Source organism: Paroedura picta, chromosome 13, assembly GCF_049243985.1.
Source record: "Paroedura picta isolate Pp20150507F chromosome 13, Ppicta_v3.0, whole genome shotgun sequence".
NCBI classification, from domain to species: domain Eukaryota; kingdom Metazoa; phylum Chordata; class Lepidosauria; order Squamata; family Gekkonidae; genus Paroedura; species Paroedura picta.
The window spans coordinates 2756523-2774101 of NC_135381.1; the positions used below are offsets into that span (position 1 = coordinate 2756523).

The 17579-nt window shown below is 46.2% G+C and overlaps 2 protein-coding genes across 3 annotated transcripts in view; one reads left to right on the plus strand and one right to left on the minus strand.

Annotated features, from left to right (window-relative positions):
• Positions 1–781: 781 nt before the first annotated feature.
• Positions 782–15922, minus strand: P2RX7 (purinergic receptor P2X 7). Of its 2 annotated transcripts, none has more exons than XM_077308090.1 (13): positions 14511–15922; positions 12251–12383; positions 11412–11483; positions 10377–10449; positions 9002–9098; positions 8501–8581; positions 7016–7145; positions 5496–5632; positions 4067–4160; positions 3617–3682; positions 3385–3501; positions 2975–3073; positions 782–2416 (listed from the first exon to the last, which is right to left on the minus strand). In XM_077308090.1, exons 2-13 carry the CDS (start codon positions 12254–12256, stop codon positions 1928–1930), a joined length of 1461 nt encoding a protein of 486 aa, XP_077164205.1. In that variant the 5' UTR covers positions 12257–12383; positions 14511–15922; the 3' UTR covers positions 782–1927. The 2 variants fall into 2 exon arrangements, with proteins under 2 accessions (XP_077164205.1, XP_077164204.1); XM_077308089.1 differs by lacking the exon at positions 14511–15922 and adding an exon at positions 13281–13844.
• Positions 15923–15967: 45 nt separating this feature from the next.
• Positions 15968–17579, plus strand: part of IFT81 (intraflagellar transport 81) — a 39150-nt gene continuing 37538 nt past the window's right edge. The window contains exons 1-2 of the mRNA XM_077308079.1: positions 15968–16162; positions 17246–17396. Of these exons, the coding sequence (XP_077164194.1) occupies positions 17253–17396 (144 nt within the window). The 5' untranslated portion in view covers positions 15968–16162; positions 17246–17252. The remainder of the gene's footprint in view (positions 16163–17245; positions 17397–17579) is intronic.

The window sequence follows — 17579 nt, forward strand, 5'->3', positions numbered from 1 at the left end:
GTTGGGGGGAATGAGGATGCTGTTTTTGCCCTAATTTCTGTTTTTGTGATGTGGTTTACCTGCCCTGAGCTGTATTGGAAAGGCGGGCTACAAAAGATTTAATTTATTCTGGGCACTCCATCCGATACCAAACACCTTTAAGACTAGGGTTGCCAGCTCTGGGTTTGGAAATACCTGGAAACTTTGGGGGTGGGGCCAGGAGTGAGCAGGGTTTGTTGTGAAGAGGGACCTCGGTACTGTAGAATGCTACGGAAGGGGCAGCCAAACTGGCTCTCCAGCTGTCCATGGACATCTGCCATAGATAGCTTGGCCCAGGGGTACTCAAACTGCGCCCCTCCAGATGTACATGGACTACAATTCCCATGAGCAAACGCTGGCAGGGGCTCATGGGAATTGTAGTCCAAGGACATCTGGAGGGGCGCAGTTTGAGTACCCCTGGTTTGGCTGCTTGTTCTGTAGGGCAGGGTTGTCAACCTGTGGTCCTCCAGATGTCCATGGACTACAATTCCCACGAGCCCCTGCCAGCGTTTGCTGGCAGGGGCTCGTGGGAATTGTAGTCCATGGACATCTGGAGGACCACAGGTTGACTACCCCTGCTGTAGGGTTTTCAAGGCAAGAGTCGTCCCAAGATGGTTTGCCATTGCCTCCCTCAGCAGAACGACCCTGGACTTCCTTGGTGTTTACCCTCCTTTGTTTCTGAGATGCGGTGAGGTCAGCCTAGCCGGGACCGTCCAGGAGGCATAAGCAGATTTTCAAAAAGCAGAAATGGAGAAGGTATGGATTGATTAAACACGTTCTTCTACAAAGCCTTTATTGTCAAATGAACCCACAGAGGCAGTAAATTATCAAAAAAATGTATAAAAATCGCAAATTGAAATGTCATATCAAAAAATACCCGGTGGTTCCACAAAAAACTAAGCCATGCTCATGTCAGTGCAGAAATGTTAGCTCAGGATTGTCGTAAACCACCCGGCTGCTTGTTTATGGGCAGCCAGGCAAAGATGTGTGAAATGAAAGACAGCCCCCCCCCCCCCACCGGGGGACCACAGTGAATAACACAGAGACCATCGAGCCAGCAAAACTTGCTGAGGACTAGGACCTTATGAGACTACACCAGTAGTACAACAAAAGAAGATCAGTAGGGCTGGTGGACATGTTACACTGACTGACATGCAGAGTGCATTTCAAACCTCTCCATGTGGCAGCTGCACACAGGAAGCTGGGGGGTTGGTTAAGGTTGCCAGCAGGTGGAGGGCAGGATCAGCAGATCCAGGTTGAAACTCCTGAGGATTTGGGGATTTAGCCAGAGGACGACAGGGATCTCAGTGGGATATAATGCCACAAGAGATTTGGGTAACAGAACCCAGGAAAGGTGTGGTTTGGGGAGGGGGTTGATCAGGAAGGGGGGGGCTCTAGAGACTGTTCTCAAAAGCCGGCATCTTCTCTGTAGTCGGGAGATGAGCTGTAATTCCAGGGGAACCCCAGGTCTCACCTGGAAGCTGGCATCCTGAGCTATGCTGCGGGAGGTGGGGAATGTTGCGAGTGAGGCAAAGTGTGGGAGAGGATGAGATTGCCAATTCTGGGCTGGGGAATTTCTAGAAATGGGGGGGGGGTGAAGTCTGGGGAGGTGAGGGTTTGGGGAAGGGGCAGAAATTCAACTGTGGATGCTATAGAGCCCCCCCCCCCAGCAGCCATTTTCTCCAGGGGAATTGACCTTTGTAGTCTGGGGGTCAGTTGTAATTCTGGGGGATCTGCTGGCTCTACCTGGAGACTGTAAGACCTACACAGCGTTACAGTCTCCTGGCAGTGAGAGACCTTGTGGGTGGGCGGGCATTTCCAAGTGTTTCTCTCCCCCATGCTTCCTCGCAGCTCTCCTATGTGCTGATTTCAGTCCAACGTGCGCTTCCAAGAGTCTCTGCAAGCAGAGTTATTTCTTCTTTCGGAAGCCAGCGTACTGACCGTCCTCGCTGGGGAAGGCCTCTCGGATTTCCCACCGGCAGCAGTTGGGGAGGACGGCCCATTTGGCTAGGCTGGCGTCTTCTCCGAAGCGCCAGCGGATGTACTGCTTGTACGCGCAGTGCCGGAGCTGCTTGTTCAGCGCCTCTGCCTTGAGGTCCAGCAGGGGGTCTTCGTAGAGGAGGACGAACTCCAGCGCCGGTCGGGAAAGGACGAGCTGCCCAAAGAGAGCGGAGGTGGTGATGCACGCCCCGTCCTTCCTCCGGCAGCAGAGCTGTTCCCAGTACGGCTGTGCTGGGCGGCATCTTCCGCAGCAGCACCAAGAAGGACGCTGGTAGTGGGGAGGGGCATCCTCTTTCTTCTGAAGGGGCTGCAGCTCCTGGGCATTTCCACCAGCGGTGGCTTCGTCTGGCTGTCGCGGCAGGAGTCTGGCGGAATGCGTGAAATCACCAGAGCATCTCTGCAGTTGGAAGACATGGGGGTGCATAGGTCATGAAATGGCTAGGCCATTTCAACCTGCATTCACATGCAAGTTCTCTGTCCCTTCATGCTCTCTGGTTAGCCATATATACCGTAAACTAATGGTCCCCAACCTTTTTGAGCTGTGGGCAGCTTTTGTCGTTCTCACATAGTAAGGTTGGCACAGCCTCAAAGTGGGGGCCATAAGATGGCTGCCAGGGGGGGGGCAGAACCAGCCACAATATGGCTGCCCATTTTCCCTTCAACCAAACACAGAACAGCCTTGAGCTGTGACATTGACAGCTGCTGCCAATGCAACGTTTGAAAAATCTACCCAGCCAATCCCATCTCCCTCTGCCAATCAAAAAAGGCTGCTGGGTAAAAGTTCCACCTGACCACCCCTAGTTCTAGAAACACTTGGGGGTGGTCAGAAGGGCATTGACGGCTTAACAGTGCTCCTGCCACAAGCCTTAGGGCACTTTTACAGACTTCATTCCAGCATTTTGTGCGACGGAGGTCAGCACGTGCCCCTGCATGTACAAGAAAGATCCCAACTCACGTGAATAATCTCGCCTTTGACTTTCTGTAAGCTTGTCCTCAACAGTTTGTCGATCATAACAACATGCGGCTCGTCGACATACGTCACGTACAGCAGAGTCTGTCCGGAGAAAGAAGGAAGAGGCATGCATCCTGAGCACCCAGCAACGCACTTAGTATATCATATATATGGAAGATGTCACATGAAGACTCCCAGTATCTTAAATGTTGTCGCTGTGGCAGTTTAGGATGTTTCAGAATAATTTAATCGAGCAATACATTACCAAGTTATTGCCAAGATTCAAAATCTTTTCCCCACCTGCTTTTTGCACCCACTGGAATTTCCAAGCACTGTTCAAAGGCAGTCCCATGTAAAACACATTGCAGTAGTCTAGCCCAAATGTGATAGGGATGGGTATTTTTGGCACTTACCCATCTGGGGCCTGGCACTGACTCACACTTCTTCCTGTAATAATATTCCTTCACTGGGTTTGATTTGAAGCAGGGAAATGTGTATGAAGTGATGAGGAAATCGACAAATAATTGAGCCTGGAGGGAAACGTCAGAAGGGGTTGGCGATTCAGCTTTTCGAATGAATTTTCTTTCCAGAATTCATCCCTTCCCCAACATGAGAAGAACCGCAGCATATAAAAGTCGCTCTTACCAGGCCAAAATAGGAGAGTGCTGAACCGATGTAGACCAGCAGCTCAAAGAAGTTAAATTGTCCTGCCTTTGGGAAATGAAAAACAGAAATTAACTTTAAAGAGAGAGCTCCAGCAATTCCTCAGGCCCTGTAAAATGGAGCTCTTCCACCAAGCCTTTGGTTGAAGCCAGCCCAACTACTAAGTGCACAGCACAATATACATCTAATGGGGATCTCCCTATGCACTTTCTGTTACAACACGGGAAATTGCTCCACAAATCAAGTGGGTGGACCCACGTCTGTGGCCGCTAGGGAGTTCGATTTGGTTGCCCAGACTCTTCATTGGATGTATTTTCCTGCTTTAAGAGATTTATACTGTATTTTAATGTAATGTTATGTTGTAGCCTCTCTGGGGCCTACTGTTTCTACACTCCTGTTTCTCACCGCCTGAAATTACTAGGCTGCCATTACCATGCCGAAGACCAGAATGTCAAAGCGGATGCCGTAAGCTTTGATCAGAGTCCTCTCCTCCTTCCCGCTGGCCTGCTTGTAGTATTTTGCAAACCTGTAATGATCAGAAACTGGACCTTAACAAATGGGTGGGGGGAGCTCCTTCACCTATTCTACTGGAAAGGCAAAGAAAACACGGGGACACAAACCCCTTCCCTCTCCCCAATCCCCACAGAAAGTGGGGCACTCCCTGAATTTTGCAACTGAGTCTTCCTTTCACTGTGCGGCAGCCTGAAGGTGAGTCATCTGGCTTTTAACCACAACGCTCTGGCCGAGCTTCCCCTTTTAGCAGAAACAGTAAATGCCCTTTGCTCTCCTGTTCCGTGCTCCCTGGCCCTGGCAAACACTGGGATGAGCCTGTTGTAGCAATCCCAGATGCCTCCTAGGCCCTCTTTTCCGTACCTGGAAGGTCATGTCAGATTCCCGTAGAATGGCTTTCGCTGTGTTGTGTTTCCCCAAAACAAGCAAATAAGGTTGATTTTGGCTTAGAACAGGGATCCCCAATGGCTCCCACAAAAGGCTTCCTGGCACCTTTTTAGAAAGGGGCCACTAGAAATCTCACTGGTTGTGAAGATTTGCAAAAAATGTTGCTTTGTCGGTAGCTGCTGCCACAACACAAAGATCCACACAAATGAAAGTTAGCTATGGCAGCCATTTTGTGGCTGGCTCCACCCACCGTTGCAGCCATTTTGTGACTGCGTCCATCATGCTATGTCAGAATTCCAAATGTACCCCCAGGTTCAAAAAGTTTGGGGACCCTGGCTTAGAATGTCATGGTGACGTGGGGAGAAATTCACAAGGACCCTATCCTATGCAAAGCCTACTGGAACGCGTTAAAGCAGCGAGTAAGCCCTGCTTAACACCGTCAGTGCTTTACTTCTGAATAAAAAGAGCTATGCTGGCATTGAGTGACAGACAGACTAACATGATCGTGATCTATGTGAAGAAGTGAGCCAAGACTCACGAAAGCTCATCCCTGCCCCAAATTTTGCTAGTCTTTAAGGTGCCACTGGACTTTTGCTCTTTTCTACTGCTAGAGAGACTAACACAATGGCTCCTCTTGATCTAGTTCAGAACAGACTGCATTGCTCTGCATGGTCTCTTGAGTAAACTTTCCTAAATTCTGGAAGGAAAAATTAATCAAGCTACACTCAGGAGATGCAACCATTTCCTCCTGTCCCGGATTTGTAACTGTGCTGGGTCTGTCATATAGGTCAGGGGTAGTCAACCTATCGTCCTCCAGATGTCCATTGACTACAATTCCCATGCATTTGCTGGCAGGGGCTCCTGGGAATTGTAGTCCATGAACATCTGGAGGACCACAGGTTGACTACCCCTGATATAGGTAAGCAGACTCTCCCCGTGGCAAGAGGTTCTTTGCCATCTTTACCTGAAGTTGTAGCCGGGGTATAACGCTTCATTTGCTTTTTTGTCATCCAGACGGCGGAAGCCATACTTGGGGCGGCAGCGATGAAGCCATCGGTCCAGGTTGCAATCCCAGTTGATCTCGATGCCCACGATGCCTCCCTTGAATGAGATAGCAAGGTACACAATTGTTATAAAAACAAAAAAAGAGTGGGGTTTGACCTACAAGAAATGGCAGCTGACCAGGGTTTGGAGAGAGAGATTGATCTGTTCTCCACAAATTTTCCAGTAGCAGAATGAGGCTGGGATACACTTTATGCCCTGAACATATGACTAACTCGTGTTAGAAAAGCCAGGATTGGGGGGGGGGGGTGTGTATTGCATTGTATTGTTTTAGATATTTTGCATGGAGTATTTTTGAAAAAAGTTATGTATTAATAAGGAGGATGGGAGAATATTCCTGGTACTTTAATTATTATTTGTGCTCTTACATCACACAATTGTTAATGCATATATTTTTTGTTTGACAGACAGTAGTCATTAAGTAAGGGCATTCTGAAAACGAGATATAAAACTAGGTACCTGTTCTGGCTGGACATTGGTAACACTTTGAATATTATATGATAAGAGACTTAAAGGTAAAGGTAAAAGTATCCCCTGTGCAAGCACTGGGTCATGTCTCACTCTTGGGGTGATGCCCTCTAGCGTTTTCTTGGCAGACTCAATACGCGGTGGTTTGCCAGTGCCTTCCCCAGTCATTACCGTTCACCCCCCAGCAAGCTGGGTACTCATTTTACCCACCTCGGAAGGATGGAAGGCTGAGTCAACCTTGAGCCCGCTGCTGGGATTGAACTCCCAGCCTCATGGGCAGACAGCTTCAGACAGCATTTCTGCTGCCTTAATACCCTGAGCCACAAGAGGCTCTTATGATAAGAGAATTAGTATTATTATTAATAATAAATTGTTTCTTGGACTGCCATTGGTGATTCTTTTTTTTTGGCTTGTATCTTCTCGGGATCATCGGTCTTTCTTTGGCCACCCAGAGGTTGGCAGCCTTATGAGGCACTGCCAAGAGTAACAGAACTTTATTTTAGTGCAAGACTCACAGAGCTGAAAGGGACCTCCAGGATCATCTAGTCCAGGGGTAGTCAACCTGTGGTCCTCCAGATGTCCATTTGCTGGCAGGGGCTCATGGGAATTGTAGTCCATGGACATCTGGAGGACCACAGGTTGACTACCCCTGATAGTCCATTCCCTGCCCAATGGAGGAAACTCACGACTACCTGACCAGCCACAGTGACCTCAATTGTATGCCCAAATGCAAGCCACCATATATCTGACAAATTAGCCTTTAGACAAAAAATGCTTATGCTAAAGTAAAGATTAGTTCATGTTTAAGATACTACAAAACTGCTTAGAAAGCCAGTAAGTAGTCAAATGCCTGTTTGAGAGAAATGAATTGCCTTCACGTTCTGGAATTCAGCTGCTAAGAAGCACAGAACACTCACGAGTTTTTGTTTTTTTTAAAGGAGAAATGTCACATACCTGAATAGCAACCTCTGAAAAATTTTCTCCTGCTTCATGGAGAATATCTCCCAAGCGGAAAATGGGGCAATACGGAGCAGAGATTTTGTTGTACGTGCAGGAAATATTGAATTCTGGAGAAATGTTTCTTCTGTAACACAAAACTAAATTGTATAAAAGCTAGAACCTTTCTGAAAACAAATTGCTTTTTTAAAACGTAATCACGCCATAATTCGATTTTGTATTTCTACGGACTCTAGCATTTAAAGGAAAATTAAAAGCAATTGGGAAATTATCTCGTAATGTTGTTTCTGCTCTCAGCTACTAGACACTATTATGACAATAAGGCTGGATTGGTTATTGGTTTTGCAAAAGCTAGGGGACAATAAAAGTCAAAGCCTTTAATGGTGAGAACTGTCTCTCTTCCTTTTGGAGTATCACACCAAATAAAGAAGAGACAGATATCTTCACGAAGTTTGAAGTCCAACAGATTGTGCCATGGAACTGGGAGGTTAGCTGGAGCTAGATTAAACTGCCTTTGTAAGAGTTGCACGTACAAGACAAGTTGGCTTTTATACCCCGCTTTTCACTACCCAAGGAAGTCTCCAAGCGGCTTACAATCACCCTCCCTTCCTCTCCCCACAACCGATGGGGCTGAGAGAACTGCTCTATGATAACAGCTCTAACAGGACTGTGAGTAGCCCAAGGTCACCCAACTGCTGGCATGAGGAACAGCAGGGAATCCAACCTGGCTTGCCAGACCAGAAGCTGCCACTCTTAACTGCTGCACCAAGCTGGCTCAATTAGGTTATTTCTTGAAATTTGGTTCGGGATCAGCAGTTCTGTTACCTGCTTAGGCTCCTAAAGAAAGCCGCTGCTCATTTATGTGTGAGCTGTCAAATCACCTCCAACTTCCTCCAAAATCTCCTTCTGTTAGCAGCCTTGCTCAAATCTTGTACATTGATTGTGGCTTCCTGAGTCAAGCTATCTCATGTTGGGTCTTCTTCTTTCCCTGCTGCCTCAAACTTTTCCTAGCATGACTGTTTTTTCTAGTGACTCTTGTCTTCCCATCAGAAGTCCAAAATACGCCATCCTCAATTTAGTCATTCTAACTTCTAGGGAGAGTTCAGCCTTGATCAAGAACCCATTTATTTGCCTTTTTGGCACTTCATGGTATCCGTCAGACTCTCCTCTACCAACACGTTTCCAAGAAATCTGCTTTCTTCCTGTCTGCTTTTTCATTGTACCACTTTCAAACCCGTACATAGTAATGGGGAATGCTATGACATGAATTAACTATAAACAGAATGTGAAGACGCCAGAAGCCTTCTCTCCTTTCAAAGTAGGCCCTGGTGAAGAGGCTGCCTACAACCCCCCCTCCCCCGTCATTTGTGGGAATGCAGTGGCCATGGGCTGCCCTTTTCTGCAAGAACTGTAATATAACTTTAAGAAAAACACACACACAACATAGTTCTGTTTCAAAGTCCCAGAAATTTTTTTACTTACGTTGTGTAATTAAAATTTGGGAAGTGGATGTTGTTTTTGATGAGGACGGTGAAATTTTCAGCACTCCTCAGAATAGCAGGCCTGGAAGGAGAAGGAGTTCAGACATGTTCCATCTTGTTAAAGATCACAACCACCCTTCACTAAATTCAAAGGTTAGCTGGAAAGCCTGTGCTCTGCGACATTTCATCCAGAAAAACAGGGATGGGCCTGTAACACACCTAATCCCACACCAAGAATTCCCTCCCCCACTCCACATTACTAAAGGCTCCTTCCTGCCGCCTGTAGTGGGCCTCATATGTGCATCCCATAATGGTTTTATCTGCCACTGTTTGAAAAACCCAGAGGGTGACAGTTCCTTGGACGGATGATACGCCAGTAAAAGCATCATGCTCCTGCAATGCACTTTCAACCACTGAAGACATGCCTCAGCATTCCCTGTGTGAAATGGCAGGAGGGAAGCTGCACTGGTGCCTTAACATGTTCAGGTGCAAAAGGTCTTACGTTGGAGCCCGTCTGATGGATTCTACCGGGCACCAGGCCGTGACTTCACATGTCTTAACAGTGGCGTTGTACTTCACACAACGGCCGGTCTGAATTCCTGAAGAAAGGAGAACACAAAGCTTTGATTCAAGAGACACGGGCTTGATCTGGTTTATTCCCACGAGAACAAGCAGAAATGTCATTCTCCTCTAGGCTGGACAAGATCAACGGCCTGGCTAGCGGCCACTCCATTCTTCCAGTAAACCGTCATGCGTGAACCTTATGCCAGAGTCAAATTCGGTTAATCCTTAAAATGCTCCAAGATGCCCACTCGCTAATAGGCAATATACCTGTAAAAGTCAATTCCGTGTCCAAGAAAAGAATGGAGTTTTCACTCAAGTCTATTCGTCTAGCATATTTTTGTTCCATCCTTCCTCCAAGGAGCATGGTTATTCAAGAGGGTTTGTCTACACAAGCAATAGACCTGCACTGTGCTAAACGAATCATAAAGTTATTGAGAGCAAAGTTTGAGTCCAGTGGCACCTTTAAGACCAACAAAGTTTTATTCACGCTATTAGCTTTCATTTGCGTGCACAGATATCTGATGAAGTGTGCATGCACATGGAAGCTCATACTTTGAATGAAACTTTGTTGGTCTTAAAAGGTGACCCTGGACTCAAACTTTGTTCTTCTGCTTCAGACCAACACGGCCACCCACCTGACACTAGGGTTTTTTACAAAAATTATTAGGGTCTGTGGTTTAGCCCCCTAGTGGAAACTAGGATCCTACTAAGGAATTTAGCATCATTTCATGTGTCATACAAATGCTTTGCTTCCAACTTCTGGTGGGTTGTAAAACCCTATTCCTGTTGCATTGCTCATGGAATGCACCATCCGTCGATAGTCTTGACTCTCTCTGTGTAATCCGCCTTGAGTTCAAGTGAGGAAGGTGGACCATGAATAATGTAAATATATAAATATGTGGTTTCCTCCACCTCTGTTTTATCCCATGGCAACCATATGAGTAGGCAGGGCTGAAAGAAATTTACTGGCCCAAGATCGCATAGTAAGCATTGTAGTTGCGGGTCTGAACCTGTCTCACCCCAGCCCTAATCCACTGCACCATGTGACCTCTAGTAGTGCAGTGGCATCTTCAGTCTAGTTAAATGGAGCTTCCATGAACCAGAGAAGTATATCTCTGAATACTAGATGCTGGGACTCTTCTAGGGCTCAGGGTCTGCTCAAGTCCGTTCACCTCACTTCCCCCCCTGGCGGTAACTGTAGGTGGTAGACCAATTACAGCAAGCCATTTGCTTTGTATTGCTGATGTGCTGCTCAGAGATGCAACCAAAGAGGAAACTCCTACGAAACACACTCAAGGCAAAATCCCACTTACCATTACTCTGGGGGTCCATACGACCTTTGGCACAGCTCCTGTCGGTAGAGCAAACAGCTTTGGCGATGGGAAACTAATCAGAAGAGAGGGACAGGAAGATTAGTCTACCAGTGTATGCAGGAATATCAATCTTTTGGGGATGCTTTAGATCAGGCTTCCATCTCTCCTCGGTTGCCTTGCAATGGGCCAGGGCCAGGAGTGGATTGGAAAGTAAAAATGGCCCTTGGATACCCTGTGGAGTTATGAGTCAGTGCTGCTGGGCCGCTCAGCTCCAAGGGGCACTAGAGCATTAGCTCACCTATTGAGAGCCAGCTGGGTTTGGTGGCTGAGAGGCAACCTCTAATCTGGTGAACTGGATTCGATTCCCCACTAGTCCTCCGCCTGCAGCCAGCTGGGTGATCATGGCCAGTCATAGTTCCCTCAGAACTCTCTAAGCCCCCCCCCCCACACACACACACCTCACAAGTTGGAGAAGCAGGGTGGGCAGTTGTAAGCAGCTTTGAGACTCCCTCAGAAACCAGCTCATTTTCTTCTGTTGCATTCTCCCCCATGTTAGCCCTTGCGCTGAGGAAACAATGTGTGAACTGACACTGATGTCGTTGTGGTCAAAGGGCCTGAAACCAGAGGTTGTTGCCAGAGCTACTGGAGCTTGACTTTTCTGGCTCCAGGCCACAAATAGCCAGCTGTGGCAGCAGCCCACTGGGAAATTTCCCTCTACATCAGAAGGCCAGTCCACCCTGGCCAAGTATGGGAATACTGTTGACACTTGGCCATGGAAGAAATACAGCGGAGGATTGGTTGAAGCACATCAAAATGAGCAAAGGCTGCAGAGAAAGACGGCTCCACAAGTCCTCACTTGTTCGTATTTTACTCAGTTACATAAAGAAACTGGAAAAAGATGACTCAGTGTTCTCTTGTGCAGGATCCCCACAGTGATAAGGCACTAATTAAAAATCTTCTGCTGTTGATTACTGTTTCCAAAGAATTCGTTTGTTTTTGCACAGAGGATAAGATCACTTGCAAAAATGCAGTTACCTCAGGGCAAAGTCCCTGGATTTGGTTTTCCGTCGTGATGATGTTTGTTACCACAAAGAAGGAATCGATTCCCTACAAAGGGGGGGGGTAGAAAAAAATTAAGAGAATTAGTTTAATCCATTTATCACCCCAGAAGAACGTTTCTTCATATCTTGGGTGACACATTAATTTCTTAAAGATTTAGTCACAGGAGGGCTGAGAGAAGCAGATCAACATTTTGGTTCTTACCTTCAATGCCCTAAAACAGTCTGTGATCCTAAATCCTTTGGGACCACTTCTCCCACCTCTCCCCAGGGGCATTAAGATCTATTAACCAAAATCTACTGAGAATTCTTGGTCTCAAAGAGATCAAACTGGCCTCAACCAGAGCCAGGGCCTTGTCAGCCATGGCCCCGGCCAGGTGGAACACATCAGAGCTCTGCAGGACCTAAGACAGCTCCACAAGGCTTGCAAAACAGAGATGTTTCTAGGCCTATGGCTGAGGCCTGATATCTGAGATCTGATTTCATTGACTTCTCTGCCTGCACCTGCCAAATAATATGCCATCCCCTCCGCCCATCCCATTATAGATTTTATGGACAATATTAAAGTTTAATTTACTGGGAGTTGTAATTCAAAGTGGAGTTTATTTTTGTACTTTGTAATTTACGTGATTTTAATTATGTAATCCACCTGGAGTCTGGTGAGACAGGGTGGACTAAAAGTTGAATGAATGAATGAATGAATGAATATACCCCCTTGAAGCCCAGAATAGAAGAAAGGAAGTGGAGGAGAAAGGTCTTTTAACATCTGACAGTAAGAAGTGGCTACTTGTGACATGGCAGGAAAAACAGACTCACCTGCATGGGGATTGTGTATTCTGCTGTATCGTAGATTCTCTGTTCAGTCTGGGCCACCCCTTTCACTTTTGTATGTACCGAACTGATGACTGCATCTCTCTTTTGATAGCGTCTGTCAGCAATCAGCACAATGCTTGAAGAGATGACAGGAAGGGAAGGACATAAGCTGCCAAATTAATTCTTCATGAGAACATTCATTAGGTTCTTTTAATGCCCATTTTTCAGACAGGAAACTGAGATTTAGCCCCCACCCCTCTTTCTGAACACCTACTGAGCATGTGCTAGCTGACAAAAGAAGAAACACAAGAATAACCACACTGCAGTCCCTGTATTGAAGACTTTTGCAACTGGTCTCCTTAGTTCTCTCAAACAGATGGGAATATATATATATATATATATATGTAAATTTTTTTTGTTAATCTGTTTTGTACCAGATCAAGGAAGGAAACATTTCCCCTTCCTTAATATTGCAGGCATCCCTTTAAGAGTGGGAAATTACATCACAAGACCCTTCATGTGTGGGCAGAAATGTCAAGTGTCAAGTGTACAATGCCATAATTGTCTGGAAGACACTTCTCATGTTATCCAAAAGCTAAATGATGCATGTCCGAGAAATCTGCATTTCAGAGGACTGGACTTATTAATACACTATGTTTCTTCGTGTTAGTAGGATTGATTTGCATCTCCGGGAGCTGGATTAAAGCCGTTGGTAAGACCTGCCCTTAGCAGCAGATTATTAAAGTACACATGAGTTAACAAATGGATGAGAATGCTAAACTGGAGTCTAGTGGCACCTTTAAGACCAACACAATTTAATTCTGGGTATAAGCGAGAATTAACTTTAACTTTACTTAACCAGCTGGCTTATCCTGATACTTTGGGTTCTAATCTAAGGAGGGATTCTTACAATCTGATTGCAGTGTTTTCAGACACGCAAATCCCATTGATTCCGAAAGGTTGCAGCCCCCGCCAGCTTCCCCTGCCGGTTCAAACCCCTGGCCGCTTTCCAACTATTTTCTTTTCAACTTACCAGACATACAAGAAGACGACAGAGTGGATGGCCCACTTTACGCTCCCGTAGTAAACGCTCTGAATGCGCACAACTTTGGAAGTTTCGTATTCACACACATTCCTCAAACTGCAGCACGCAGGCATGGTGGGAACTCTCTTGCAGAAGACACCCTCTCTTTGTGGTGCAGCTGTTCAGTTTCTGGCTTCCCAAACACACAAGCACGCCCCACACCCAGCCAAACCACACCACTTAAAGGCACAGTGAGGCAGTCAAAGAGGAAAGTAAGGTAAAAAAGCAGATCACAAGACCTTGCACGCAGTTATTATGCCTTTAAAAAGAAGAAAGTGTGCTGCACAAAATAAAGCAAAGGAAAAAAACGCAACCCTGTTTTGCTTTCTTGGAAGCTCCTACCATCCTACAAACATCGTTAGTCTTGGAGGTGCTGCTGGACTCTTGCGCTTTTCGACTGCTACAGACTCTCTCAGCTGCCTATCTTGACCTACCTGAAGAAGTGAGCTCTGACTCATGAAAGCTCATACCTTGCCACAAATGATAGCCTTGAAGGTGCTCCTGGACTCCTGCTGTTTTCTCTTTCATATCCAGAGAAATGTGCCTGTCTCGATAGTGGTCTTTAGCTGGCCGATGAAAGCTTTCCATCTTGCTTAGCATTCCCTCCCTAATTCTTATTAGCCCTCCTCCCCACGTTTTTATGTCTTCTCTAATTGTTTTAGATATTTTATGCATAGTTGTAGTTTTAAATTGGTGACTGAGGGGAACCTCCACATTTAGAGGCACTAATCCTCAGTACCCCAGAGCCAGGAGGCAGTATCAGGGCAAGGCCTCGGCCTCTATGCCCGGTTGCTGGCCTTCCAGCAGAATTGGTTGGCCTCTGTGTAAGGTAAGATGGACTTTTTGTCTGATCCAACAGGGCTTCTTATCAGGGGAAGGCCTTGGGCTCTCTGCCCTCCAGAGGAACTGGTTGGCCTTTGTGTAAGACAGGATGCTGGACCGGATGGACTATTCGTCTGATCCAGCAGAGGTCTTATTCATTTTATTTCTTTATATTTATCATTGTTCAGATTTCTATTTTGTCCCCTCCCTGGGCAAGCAGACTCGGAGTGGAGAACAACAGAATAATGGTTACATAACAATAAAAACATTATTACAAATGGTTATTAATTTAAAAATCAATTTAGAACTGTTAAAACATTCCTTAAGAATTCTTGCACAGCAGTATCAAGCTCTTACCAATGATTTTCTTCATTTCCAGGGGGGGGGGGGAAGTCCAGCTTCTGATGTTCTTATGATATACAGAGATACAAAACAAAATAAAAAGTTAAGCATTATGGGGAATACATGGGATTACAGGTGTTTATCTACAGTAGCCACAATGTACCAAGTAGACCTGGGCAGCTGCAAGCAGCAAACAAAGGCCCTTTGCCCTAACTCAGGGTCTCATTATATTGTGCTGCCAAGTACCCACTTGGGTGTAGTTTGCATACCAGAGATCTGTAGCCCTTACTAATATTGTTCTGACAGCTGCTGTGTATGATGTGCAGCATGGTTTACACAAGACCCCAAGCCCAAGCAAAGCCAGAGAGAAACAATTTTGCTTTCTCACCAGTCACCACAGCATCAGGTTTAAAAATCCCCCTTGTGGGGAGAGCATCAAGCCAGCAGGTGGCAATAATGCACACTTTAAAAACGGAGTTCCCAAGTATAAGATGCATCTGTTACCCAAAGCTGATTTTTAAAAGGTCTATTGCTGCTTATTAAATGGAACTAACCTAAAATATTTTACTGTATATTTGAAACATGAGCAGTTTGGAACGATCTGCTTGGAAAAGAGGGGTAATAAATACAGATGGGTAGCCAAATTGGCCTGAAGCACAAGAACAAAGTCCAGGGGTGTCTTTAAGACCATTGAGGTTTTCTTCAAGACGTAAGCTTTCATGTGCATGCGCACTTCTTCAGGTATCAGGTATCATACTTGAACTGTGTATGCACACAAAAGCTTATCCCTTTAATAGTGTTGGTTTTAAAGGTGACCCTGGACTCTGAAGAACTTCGTATCTGATGAAGTGTGAGCATGGAAGCTCCCGCCCAGAATGAAACTTCGCAGGTCTTTAAAGTGCCCCTGAACTGAAGACTTTGGTCTGAAGAAGTTTGTGACATGAAGACGTGTACATGAAAGACGTGTACAGCACATGAAAGCTGTTACCCTGAACACATTTTGAGTGGAGGCGGATGGGGCTAAGTCTCTTGCAATTACTTCTTACCACAATTGGGAACGCATCTGGCATTCATCACTAACCTTAACATTTTTGTGTGCCCTATGTTTTTGTGAACGACAACTGAACCCGAAGGACAGATTTTGTTACTCTACCAATTAACTTCATTATTATGGTGCATGTTTGTCGTGGCGCTGTTTACTAATTTACTACTCATTTAATCTCTCCTTATCCTCTGATGGTTTTAGTTCCGTTCTCTGGGGAAGTGTTCGCACCATGACGGGGCTCACACTCTGTTTTACCCAGAATACATCCTTGTGAGTTTTATGGGACTCAAACTTGGTCCTACACGAAGGCTCCCAAATCCAGCTACGTTTGTCTTTTTAAAAAATCCCCATTTTCTTCCGCTCCGGTCTGGGGCCTTCCCTTCAGCCCTCCCCGCCTCTTGCCCCTTACCCCTTACTCCACACTCAGCGCATGCGCGCCGGTCGACCCGCGCCGGCCACGCCCGCGGTCGACTCGGAAAGCGCGTCCATCTCTTTTCGGTCAGGCGCCGCCATCTTGGTCACGTGAGCCGCCGTGCCCTAGCAACCGTCTCCAAGGGCCTAGCGCCTCAGAGGGAAGAGCCGAGGGGGCGGTTTGGATGGGCGTTTGGGGGTAAAATCTGAGGTAATGGCGGGGGGAGGGGAGGCCTCTTGAGAGAGGACGGCCTTGGGGCATGGTTAAGGTCGCCAACTGCCACTTGGGAAATTGGGGGGGGGTATAAGTGCCATTTAGAGTCCTTCTTCCAAAATAGTCATTTCCAACGGGTATCTGTTGTTTGGAGACCTGCTCTAATCCTGGGAGATCTCCCGGCCCCGCCTGGATGTTGGCACCCCTATGGGGTGATGCTTGTTGCCAGTCTGCTGCGACCACATCTTGGTATGGTGGGTAAGAGGGGTGGCCTCTAATCTGGAGAGCCGGGTTTGATTCCCCACTCCTGCAACATGCAGCCAGCTGGGTGACCTTGGGCTAGTCACAGTTCTCTCAGAGCTCTCTCAGCCCCACCTACCCCACGGGGTGTCTGTTATGGGGAGGGGAAGAGAAGGCGACAGTTGCCGCTTTGAGACATTCCAGGTAGTGAAAACCAGGGTATAAAAAAAACAACTCTTCTGTATTTTAATGTCATTTTTGGATAGGTGTCTTCCAAAGTGACATCCTCATTCATTAATAATATATATAGTGCCATCGATAATGACATGGTGCTTTTCAGGGTACTATAAGTAAAACGAAAATATATCAGCTGATTGGAGCTTATAAACTAAATTTTAACTCAGGGTACCAGACAGGAAAGTAAAAAGTCAAGGTAACCAGAAAAGTCTGTGTGTCAGGGTTCTGTAGGAAAAGCAAGAAATCACTTTTTTTTTTCTCTGCAGTCAGGAGGTGTTCTTACTGTAAATCTAGCCAAGATGGTATAGTATTATTATTTGTTTAAATTTATAGTTTGCCTTTCTCACTGAGACTGGAGGCATATTGCAAGCACGAGTTGTATGGATTTATTGGCTGCAGAGGGAGGTTGCTACAGCGCACAGTGGTTTAAACTGTCAGACCTCCAAAAGAAGCTGAAATATACAGTCTTTGGACAGGTTATCATTTTGAAGTCTCCTCAGTTCTCCACACGGGTCATTTTTATAAGAGCATTTCTTCTTTTCACAAAGAAGCACAGATTCTTTTCCATTGTTTCATACATCTGTTTTTGCTCTCTTTTCACAGTGTCAAGATGAGTGACCAACTTAAATTCATCGTTGAAAAGCTCAATAAGGAACCCTTTAAGAAGAACTTCAATCTAATCACCTTTGACTCCTTGGAATCTACACAGTTGTTACAATTACTCAGTGATGTTCTGGGGGAGATTGATCCAAAGGTAAGGGTGGACTGGCTTGGATTAGGAAGATGGCTACCCAGTAATTCCATCCTCTCCACTGGCAAAGGATTCCTGGATTCTAAGGCCATAGATCTAATGACACATTAGATCCTATTATCCCATTGAACAAAGCAGGTCCAAATAAGGTCCATAAGGAGGAGAGCTGTTATTTTATACACCACT

Coding starts and splice junctions, on each gene's coding strand:
- P2RX7 (XM_077308089.1), bottom strand. CDS start 13,405: ATGCCTGCGTGCTGCAGTTTGAGGAATGTGTGTGAATACGAAACTTCC. Junction 3,074..3,384: donor CAGTGCCAGGCCCCAGATGG/GTAAGTGCCAAA, acceptor TTCTCCGGACAG/ACTCTGCTGTACGTGACGTA. Junction 2,417..2,974: donor TCAAAGGCGAGATTATTCAC/GTGAGTTGGGAT, acceptor TTCCAACTGCAG/AGATGCTCTGGTGATTTCAC.